The following is a 10,873-nucleotide window of genomic DNA, read 5'->3' on the forward strand; positions in this document are numbered from 1 at the left end:
TTTACTTTTCTTTATTTTTCCCCTCTCCCCTCCTTCTCTCCCCCTTTTTCTTTTTTCCCTTTTCATTTAACTCAACATATTCGTACATTATTTCATCAGGTTTTCCATTTGTTTTTTCCATTTTTTTTTTCTGACTTCTTGTTTCGACCCGCGTTTAAATGCGTTTGTTTTAACAACAACAAAAATTACCATTTTATTATTATTATTATTATTACTATTATTATTATTATTATTATAAATTTCGAAAACGACTCTCTGCTTTTCGGGAATTTTCCCCGATTTTCCGAATTTTCCGGGGTCTTTACTCGATTTCTCAGGAATAAATGGTCGAATAATAATAATATCCGCGTCGCTATTTTAAAAAAAATTTCCCGAATTATTATTATCATTATCATTATCATTATCATTATCATTATCATTATCATTATCATTATTATTATTATTATTATTATTATTATTATTATTATTATGGTCACTCTTAAACACGACAAGGCTCTTATTTGTCGGGGTTGTTAAGCATTTATCCCAGGTCTCTACCCGATTCCTTAGGGACAAATACTCGAATATCGGTGGTGCTATTTATAATATTTTCCGAAGAATGTGGGCCGTCCCACATAGTGCGATTTCCTGGATGGTTTCTTCTTTTAGGTTCTTCATAATCTTCTTTAAATTTCCTTTTATTGAATGTGGCATGGCTCCCAATGCTCCCACGATGACCGGAATCGTTTCAGTTTTTGTTCCCCACATCCTGGTTATTTCAATTTCCAAATTTCTGTATTTCAGCCTTTTGTCTGCTTCTTTGGCTGTGGTGTTTTTTTCTGCCGGCACGGATACCTCAATTAACTTACACCATTTTTCCCCATTATGCCTGAGTATGATATCCGGTTTGTTAGCTGGCACAGTTCTATCAGTGTGGATTTGTTGATCATATAGAACTGTGCATGGACCTACTGTCGTAACCGGGCTTGGAATGTGGTTGTACCACTCCTTGGGTAATCCATCCATTCCATATTCTCGGCATATACTCCAATGGAGATATTGACATATTTTATTGTGCCTTTCTAAATATTCATGTTTTGCCAGTATCGGACAACCGGAAATTAAATGATCGATGGTTTCCGATTGAGATTGGCAAATTCGGCACTTGTCATCTTGGCGGACTTTGAGAATTACTTTTTCATAGTTATGGGTCCGCAATGCCTGATCTTGAGCCGCTGTAATAAACGCTTCTGTTTCTATTTTAAGTTTTCCACGTCGTAGCCAATTGTGCGTGCTCTTCTTATTAATATCTTCGGCATTTATTCTTTTTAGGTATTGCCCATGTAATTTTTTCTGTTCCCATTTGCTTATTAATTTCTTCTGAGATTGGGCTTTGCTATTATAAGTTGCAAGTTGCCCCTCTTCCATTATCTCGTTTTCTTTATTTTCTTGGACGATTTGTTTTGCCCTTTTCAGAACTCCTTTTTTTGTAGTTTTTTCTTCTGCATGTATAACTTTTATTATTATTATTATTATTATTATTATTATTATTATTGATTATCGAACGAAGGTAAAATAAAATAATAATTTCGTCTTAACATGAAAGAAAAAAAAAATTTTTTTTTTTTTTCGAATTTAAAAACTCGTTAAAAAATAAAAAAGGAATCGATATCGAAAAAAATAAAAAGTAAAAAAAAACGTTATTATTATTATTATTATTATTATTATTATTTGTTTTGTTTTTTAACGTGGCAGTAGAAAAAAAATAAAAACCCGTAAACTTTTTTTCTTTTTATTATTATTATTTAATGTGCACGTTTTCTTTAAATTCTCATACGAAGACGAGACGTTGAATATTTCAAGTAATAATAATAAGTATTATTATTATTATTACGTGTGTGCGTGCGTGTGCGTGTGTTATAAGTTATTCACGCGTAAAAACGCGTTAAAGTTAAAAGCTTTAAAACTTTTTAAATCTCTCTCTTTCTGACGAAAAGTTATTAAAAGAAAAAAAAAAGAAATTATTATTTTACGTTTTATATACGGGTATGAATGCGTCGATCGTTTATTTCCTTTAATGCCCTTCCACTCATTAACAGTCCGTTTTATTATTATTATTATTATTTTTATAACATTAAAACGTCGTTAAAAAAATCTTTCGTTTGTGCCACGACGACGATGACGGAAATCGATTTTTTTTGAAAAAATTCATTTCGCATAATTTTTGTTTCATAATTTTAACATATTATGAAAAGTTCATTTCGGGATTAATTAATTAATTAATTGACCAATCAACCACCGCCTTTTTTTAAAAAACTAAAAATCTTATTATCATTATTATTTTTACGCGATGAAAAAGACTAAAAAAAAAAAAAAAAAAAGAAAATATTTTGATTTTTTATAATACGCGATAATAACAATGACAAAAAGAGTTTCGGTCATTTTTTTCGTTTTGTTTTGTTTTTGTAATAAATGTCGTCGTCTGCTTTGTTTATAAATCCGTAGGACAAAACAACAACAACAACAAAAAATCAAAGTCTTTTTTTTTTTAAATATATATTATTTTCGGCAGGCGCAAATGTACCAATGAAGGAAAATTATTATTATTATTATTGGCTCACACATACGGTCACGACCTTATATTTTATGTTTATCCTAACGTTATTATTATTATTATTATTATTATGGCTGTGGCAAACACGAAATGTAAATCAACACGGATCGGACATGTGTATGTTTTTTTTCGGTCACGTAAAAAATATTGTTATTGTTATTGTTTTTGTTTGTTCGTTTGTTTGTTTGTTTGTTTCGTTTGTTTTTTTTTTAAATGGACGAAAAAAAAAAAAAAAATTGCGGGAATCTCTTTCGCGAAAATTTTTTTTAGAATTTTTTTTTTTTTAAACGTAAAAACAAATTATAAAAATTTATTAATAAATAAAAGTCACGTGGTTATTCCCCCCCCCTTTTTTTAAAATTCGAATTTTAAATTAATAACGATTATCATTAGCCACGTTAAAATCGATTTAAAACCACGACGAAATAGAAAAAATTCAATTATGATAATTACGATTAATCATAACAACGTTTCATAGTGAAATTAAACGAAATTAATGAACCTTGAATCCCGTTTTCATTCGTCGGGAATAGATTAATTAAATCTGTAAATTTTAATTTTTTTTTTTTTTAACAACGTCACGTGTTATCTCGCGACAAAATACGTCATAATCATTTGTGACGTCATTTTTTTTCAACGAAATTTGCCGGTTTTTAATTTTTAATTTTTTGGCGCGAATGGTAGGTGATTATGAAAAATGAGGTGACGAAAATAATTTTTTGCTAAGTGTTGGGAGTGGGGGGTGTGTGCGTTCGTGTACGTGCACGTGCACGTGCGTGTGTGTGATATCCTCCCCCTGCGGGAAAATTTAATTTAATTGCAAAATATATTTAAAATATTTAAAAGCGTGGGGCAGTACCAACGCATAGAAGTATATTTTTTTAAATAATAAAATTGAAAAAAGTAAATTTTAAAAAAATCTCCATTTTGGCCATAAGCCAGAATAACGAATCCCGCGAACGATTTCAAAGAATTTAAAAAAAAAAAAAAAAATTTCTATTGAGTCAGTCGAAAATTTTTTTTTGAAATTTAGAAAAAGTTAAAACGCGCGTAAATTTTTTGAAATCATCGCTTTCTTTTTCAGAATAGGTAAAAAAAACGTAAAAATCGAAAAGCGGTTTAATTTAAACCCTTCTCCCCTCCCCTCCCCTCCCCTCCCTTCTCTCACCTCCTCTTCCCCCCAATAAAATTACCGAAACGTTTTTTTTTTTTTTTTTTTTTTTTCGTTTTATTACATCTTAGCATGTTTTCATTACGGTAACGAAAAAATAATATGAAAAAACCTTTTCGGCCTAATGACACGACTAAATTTTTTTATCGGTTTTATTATTATCGGGTAGGGGTGGCGAGGGGCGGCGGGGAGGGGAAACTCTTTCGTGATAATAACAACAAAAGACCAAAAAAAAAAAAAAATTGTATTCCATCAAAATAAAATTTAAGTTGGACGTATCTAACAAGTCCTTCGAGATTTGACTTCTGCCACGTTAATATAACAAGACGAGAACCCTTATAAAAAGCGGTCAACCCTAAAATTAATTTTTTTCGGTCACCTGACTCAGCCTCATCATCATCATCTTTTGAATCGAATTTTACGCGGTCAGTATTCGAAACGTAAAATTATTATTATTATTATTTTTATAAATACAACAACAACAACAACAACAACAAACGGGGTAGTAGTACGAAAAAGAGGTAAAATGGTTGTTGTTGTTGTCGAAACATTTTTTTTTTTTTTAAATCTCAATCAAAAAAATTTTTTCGACGTCGTCGTCGTCGATTTCGATTTGAACCGTCGGGAGGGAGGTAGGCGTGGGGCGGGGGCGGGGAAATCTATATAAAATAGGATAAAATCAATAATAAATAATTCTCTGCTTCCACGTTTCTTTCTCTACGTTTTTTTTGTTACCGTTTATAAAATTCAATATTTAAATACAAATTCTTTTTTCGTCACGAAAATATCTGATTAATTTATTACATTGATTTTCTTTCTCTCTTTCGATGAAATTTTTTTTTTTTTATTATTTCGTTATCGAACGTGTCAGAAGTTGATTTAACAAAAAAAAAAAAAACGTTTTCGTTTCTTTGAAAAAAAAAAAAAAAATTATTTATTTATTTGTTCAGGTGTTACAACATTATAACACCGCCTTTTTGATTAATCCATAATTTTATTTACACAGTTTCGTTTGTTTCGCAGGGAATAATACCTCTCCTCTCTCTTCCCCTCTCCCCTCTCTCTATTATTCCGCCATTTTTCTTTTCTCTCTCTCTCTCTCTCTCTCTCTTCCAAAAAAAGAAAAAATGTTTTTTTGCAAAAAACAAATTAATCGATTGCCCTTTAATCCGTTCGCGTTATCAAATGCCACGTCAACGAAAACAAAAATTAACAAATTTCTTTTTTTTATATTACGACTAAAAATTGAGAAAATTTTTCAAAATGGCCGACGGGTAGGAAAATTATAACGTTTCACTGTTGTTGCTTCCTTCCTTTTTTTGCGAGGGGGTAAAGGAGAAGGGGAAGGGGAGGGAAGGAAAAAAGAAAAACATATTTATTACCTGCGTTTTACCTTACAGCACAAACGATTAATAATAATAATAATATAATTATTACTTAAATCCGATGCGAAATTCCAAAGTTGTTGTTGTTGTTGTTGTCGATACAGTCTACGACGTACAGGTTCAAACCTGATTTCGCAGAATTTTATTTATTATTACTATTATTACGGAGTATACATTTACAAAAAGGTTTTTTTTTTTTTCTTTTTTCGAACGGGTATCAAAATAATAAAAAATTTGTACGCCATTTTTTTTTTTTTTTGCGGATCCTTTAATTGATGGGGGAGAGGAAAAGGGGGGAAAGTGGAGGGGGAAAAGATAAAATGGCGGATACGTTAAAATAAAATTTTCATTTTTTTTTTTTGAGATGAGATGAGGTTGACGACTAATTTAAATTCAGATAACCAAATTCAAATTCAACTTGTGACACGACTGTCATAAATTAAATTTTTTATCATTATCATTCGATTCGTTTCCTTTCGTACGAAAGGAAAAACCTTTTTTTTTTTTTATATAAAAAAAAATTGACGTTTTTTTTTCTTACCTTTCCTAAAAACCTTCTACGTAGGTACGTTTTGTTCATGACGGCATCGTAAATATATTCAGATTCTTCTTCTTTTTCTGAACTTTCTGAACTCGTTTCCTCTACGGCTCCGTCTTCCTTCATTTTTTCGAAAAAAATTCGAAACTCGAAAAGTAAAACGTTATTATTTAACTTTCTTTCTTCATGAATTTAACATTATTCTTTTGTTTTCGTAATAACATTTCACTAACTTCACTATAGTTGTTTTGTGTTTGTTTCTTATTATTATTATTATTATTATTATTTAAATTATTAATTCCACGTCAAAACACTTTTTTTTCTATTTTCACGTGTGAGTTTTTTTTTAAATATTATTATTAATTAATTCGAATTTCTTTCAATTTTCTGAAAAAAAAAAAAATAATAATAATAACGTAATTTTAAATTTTTTAAAAATGGCGGGCGGTCGATAAACGAAATTAATAATAATAATAATTATAAATTATTTTCGTTACGCGCACACGCGAATACACACGCACACACACAAATTCATCACGTTTATCGTCGTCGTTCTTGTTGTTTTTATTTATTTTTAGATTTATTAAAATAACGAATCGTCCATTTCGTTCAATCGTATCGATGGTAATAATAATGATGATGATAATAATAATAATAAATCAATTCTATATATATATATTAGAAACGTTTTGTTATCGTTATCAATGAACGAAAATCGTGGATCGATCGCGTCGTTTTGCAAACGAAAAAAAATAAAATTAAATAATGAAGAGAGTGGTTGTTGTTGTTGTTGTTGTTGTTGCTTTCGCATCCGAAACTAAATAGATGATTCATCGTTGTCTAATGACACGAAAAAAAAAAACCTAACTAACGTATTTATTTATTATTATATTTTCATACGAATCGACGACGACGACGAAGACGTGATAAATAATAATAATTTTTTTTTTATTGTCTTAAAATTAATTTTTAATATTAAAATATCACACGATGACGTCATACGATAATAATAATAATAATAACTAGAAAAGAATTATTTTCGTGGTTTAAAATGAAAGTGAAAAGGGGGGGGGGTGGGTACATCGAAATATTGTTTAGTTCGTTCATTTTCTTCTTATTTATTAATTTAAAAAATTCCAATTTATTATTTATTTATGTAATTTTTGCTTACGATTGTATTCTTCGAAAAAACGAGGGGAGGAAGGGGAAGGGGAGGGGAGGGAAGGGGGAATTTTTTTTTTGCAAATGCCAACGAAAAGTTGTTGCGTGTTCATGCATGCATGCATGTTGAGTCATTTGTTTGTTATTTTATTACCTGAGAAAGTATCGATAACAAGACAAGACAAGATATGAAGAATCAATGAAAAAATCGATTACGATGATGATGATGATGATGATGGAGACGTTAGGTTTTTTTTTTTTAACTACCGGAAATAATATTAAATTTATTATCCATACTCTCCGAGCCTGAATTATAAACTAAGAGGAGGAAAAGAGATAGAGAGAGAAAGACGTGGAATTTAAAAAAAAAAATTTTTATTGAATTATATTTATAGACTATGGTTTGTTTGTTTGTTTGTTTGTATGAGGGGTGAATAATCGATACCGTCTGACATTTTAAAAATGTTTCTTTCTCTCTTGAATTATCATCATCATCATTATTAGAGACCTTTTTTTTATTATAAAGTTGTCGCCATTTTATTTATTTTTATATTTTTTTTTTGCATAAACTTTCATGGACAAAGTCGAAAGAAAATTCCAGACTATTCTATCTATTACTACTCATTCGTAATTATCAACAAAAGATAATAATTTTTTTTTTGAAATGTGAACTTAAATAACAAACAAGAGCGAAATTGTCGTTGTTTGTCTCATTGTTTGTGGCAAATGAGTGCGCGTTTGTTGTTTCGTTGGTACCTGTCTGTCTCTCTTAGAAATACTTTTCGTCATTTTTTTCCCCCCTCCTTCATCTTCATCTTCTTCTTCTTTTATTGCACCGATAACACGTTTCTCAGGTATAACAGTAATAATAATAATGATTTTTCTTTCGAACGTGTTCGTAACGTCTAATTTTTATATTTAAAAAAAATTCCGCCATCTTAATTTCAATAAAAGATTTATAATGTTTTAAAGATACGAAAGAAAAAAAAAAATTCAAAATGGTTGTTTCCGATATTTATTTATTTATTATGATGGGAATATGAAAAAGAAGATGAAAACAATTTTTTTTTAAACGGTCCAAACAGGTTTGGGTACTTGAACGAGTGATTCTTCGTTCGTGGAATAAGTTCGTTGCCAGGCAGGCAGGTACTTGAAACAAGAGTGGATGACCGTCATAATTTATTTATTAATTACGCACGTAATATAATAATAATAATAATAATAAATGAATGACAGAGTTGGTTCGTCGAACAAAATTATGCCAAATGTGTCGTGGATGTGGGTGGGGGGGTGGATTTAATTCAAAAAAAAAAAAGGGACACCTGAGCTGGGGAAAAAAAACGATTGACAGGTACAATAAACGTTTTTGTTATTCATTGTCGTCGTACCTGAAAACGTTTTTGTAAAGAAAAGAAAAAAGATTAGGTACGTTTTTGTGTGTGTGATTTTTTTAACAACCATCTGCCATTTGTAAAATTTCAACAATTTTGCTCCGTTCGTTCAAAAAATTATTATTATTATCGAATTAATTAAAGAAAGAGAGAAAGAATGAGTGTGTGAGAGAGAGAGAAACGTTTTTATTCGATGGTAAAAATGATGAACACGATTTGCTATCGGTAGAATTACGTAAATTCAACCTTGCATAACTTTCTCATTAGTAGCAAAAAAAAAAAATTGCTGTTGAAAATAGATATGATTAAGGTTGAGGAAAATGTTGTAAAGGGGAGGGGGAGGGTGGGAAATCGTAACTTTTTTTTTTTTTTAATTGTATCACGCACGCACGTCAAATTCGTTCGTCTTTGTTAAAAATTAAATTTTCCTCCTTTTTTCCTTTTTGTTTGATAGCAAAAAAAAAAAAAAAACGTTTGTAAAAGGTCAAAAATGCCAAGTTAACAGTTTCAGTCAGTTGTTTGTATTTTGCAAGCAGAAAATTTGCGAGAAAGAAGAAAAAGAGAGAGAGAGAGAGATAGGGGGGAAGGGGGGCAGCAGACAGGCAGGCAGGCAGGCAGGCAGGCTGACTGGCTGGCTGGCTGGCTCGCTGGATGTCTGGCTCTTTCTCCGGCTGGCCTGGTTGGTTTGTTATTGGCTCGCAGGCATTAACACAAAGAAAATATTAAAAAAATAAAAATTTAAAAATATAAATTCTACAGCGACAGGAGCGACGTTACGATGAAAAACAAAAAACTGTTCTCGACAGCAAACGTTAAAAAAAAACCTGTTTTGAATTAATAATTCTATATAAAACAAAAAAAAAGGGAAGAAAAAACTGTCGAAAATATTTTGAAATATTGGCAACCATAAAAAAAAGATGCGCAAGTCAATGATTTTTTTTTCTTCTGCTTTTAACAAAAAACAAAAACGTTTGATTCGGCAGAAAAAAAAAAAAAAAATTTATTTTTTGCTAAAAATACAAAAAAAAAAAGACGACGACGTGAATAAATTTTTTAAAAAAAATTGTTTTTTGCGGTTGTGAATTTTCGCGGTAAAAGGTCGTTCGTTCGTTTAGCGACGCGATAAAATGCCTTAAATAATACGTTACGGTTGTTAACGAGTATTATAGTCACACGACGACAAACGCGCACTCTCAAAAAAATAAACACGAAACACATGAATTTTTAAAAGAAAAAAAATTTTTGACGAGGGGAAAAATAATAAAACGAGAAATAAATTCAATGGAAAAGGGAAAAGGAAAAAAGGAAAAAGAAGAAAAGAAGAAGTTAAGAAAAAAAGAAAACTTATAAAAACACACACATGAAAATTTCACTTCTTCTTCGTCTTCCATTTCCTTTTTCTCGGTGAAATGACACATTTTACAATACACTACTTCACATTGTCAGAGAAACTGACTTGTTTCCAACAATTTCTAGAAATATTAATGCAAGTTCAGGGTCGGATCCGGACTCACGGAGTAACGACCGGCAAACTGAGTTTTATATTGACGTCACCGACACTAACTTACTCAGAGACGTTACATCCGACGAATGTTTGTTCGCGGTTATGTTCTTTGTTGTCGTCGTCGTCGTCGATGCCACCGAGCATTGCTATACTTCCATCCACTATCATTACAGCCGACGACACCGACACCGCCACCGCCACCGCCGCCATCATTATCGTCTTGGCTTTTATTACATCTCATTACGTTTTATATCGATCGTATATAATCATTTCGCAATTAGGATTCCAAAAAACCGGAACAGGGTCATCGTCTCTCACCTCTTTCTCTTTTCCCCGTCTTCGTCGCTATCAAATTTCCTCTCTCTCTCTCTCTCTCTCTCTTATCGATTATTCTTATCAGCCCATAGTAATAATAATAATAATAAACAAAAAGGAAATTTTTATAATTTTCACATCGTTTTTCAAAAAAAAAAAAAAAAAAATTAGGTATCGTTTCTTTTTTTTCTCCAGTTGTCTCTTCTCCAGTTTTGTATTCTTTCCTTTTTTTTTTTTAAATATGTTACGTCATCACGTTTGTTTTGTTTGTTTAATAAGAAAGGCTTTGAATTCGTTTTTATTATTATTATTTTTTTTTTTTTTTAAATTCGTCTGGCAACTTCTTCATTCATTTAATTAAACAGTTTAATTTTTACGTCATTCATTCTTCTCCATGTTTCTCCATGTTTTTTCTTCTCCCTCCTATTCGACTTATCTTTTTTCCTTTGTTATTTTCTCCTCTCTCTCTCTCTCTCTCTCGCGTGTTTTATTATTATTATTTTATACGCGTTAATTTTTTAAATTAGTTTAAAATTAAACAATTGCCTCCCACTCTCTCTCTCTCTCTTTCATCCCTTCACGAGATTCACATCGAAACACTCTCTCTCTCTCTCTCTCTCCCCGAGAAAATAACGACGACGACGATAATAATGATGATAATTTTACATTTAATTAATTATATAAATATTTTATGGCGCAATCGTAAACACGTTATAACATCGACAAACGTCGCAAAAATAAAAAAACGTGATTATTCGCGTACAAACGAGCGCACGCGCACTCACGCACACACTCACAAACACAATAACAACCGG

At 30.8% G+C, this 10,873-nt stretch overlaps 1 protein-coding gene across 1 annotated transcript; it reads right to left on the bottom strand.

Annotated features, from left to right (window-relative positions):
• Window positions 1-5,542: 5,542 nt before the first annotated feature.
• On the bottom strand, window positions 5,543-5,813 carry Phum_PHUM252400 (uncharacterized protein; the record flags this gene model as incomplete). The annotated part of the gene is made up of 2 exons (XM_002426372.1): window positions 5,543-5,578; window positions 5,691-5,813. 2 exons carry the CDS (start codon window positions 5,811-5,813, stop codon window positions 5,543-5,545), a joined length of 159 nt encoding a protein of 52 aa, XP_002426417.1.
• Between the last annotated feature and the right edge of the window lie 5,060 nt (window positions 5,814-10,873).

This window comes from Pediculus humanus, genomic scaffold, assembly GCF_000006295.1.
Source record: "Pediculus humanus corporis 1103172107623 genomic scaffold, whole genome shotgun sequence".
Taxonomy (NCBI): Eukaryota; Metazoa; Arthropoda; class Insecta; order Psocodea; family Pediculidae; genus Pediculus; species Pediculus humanus.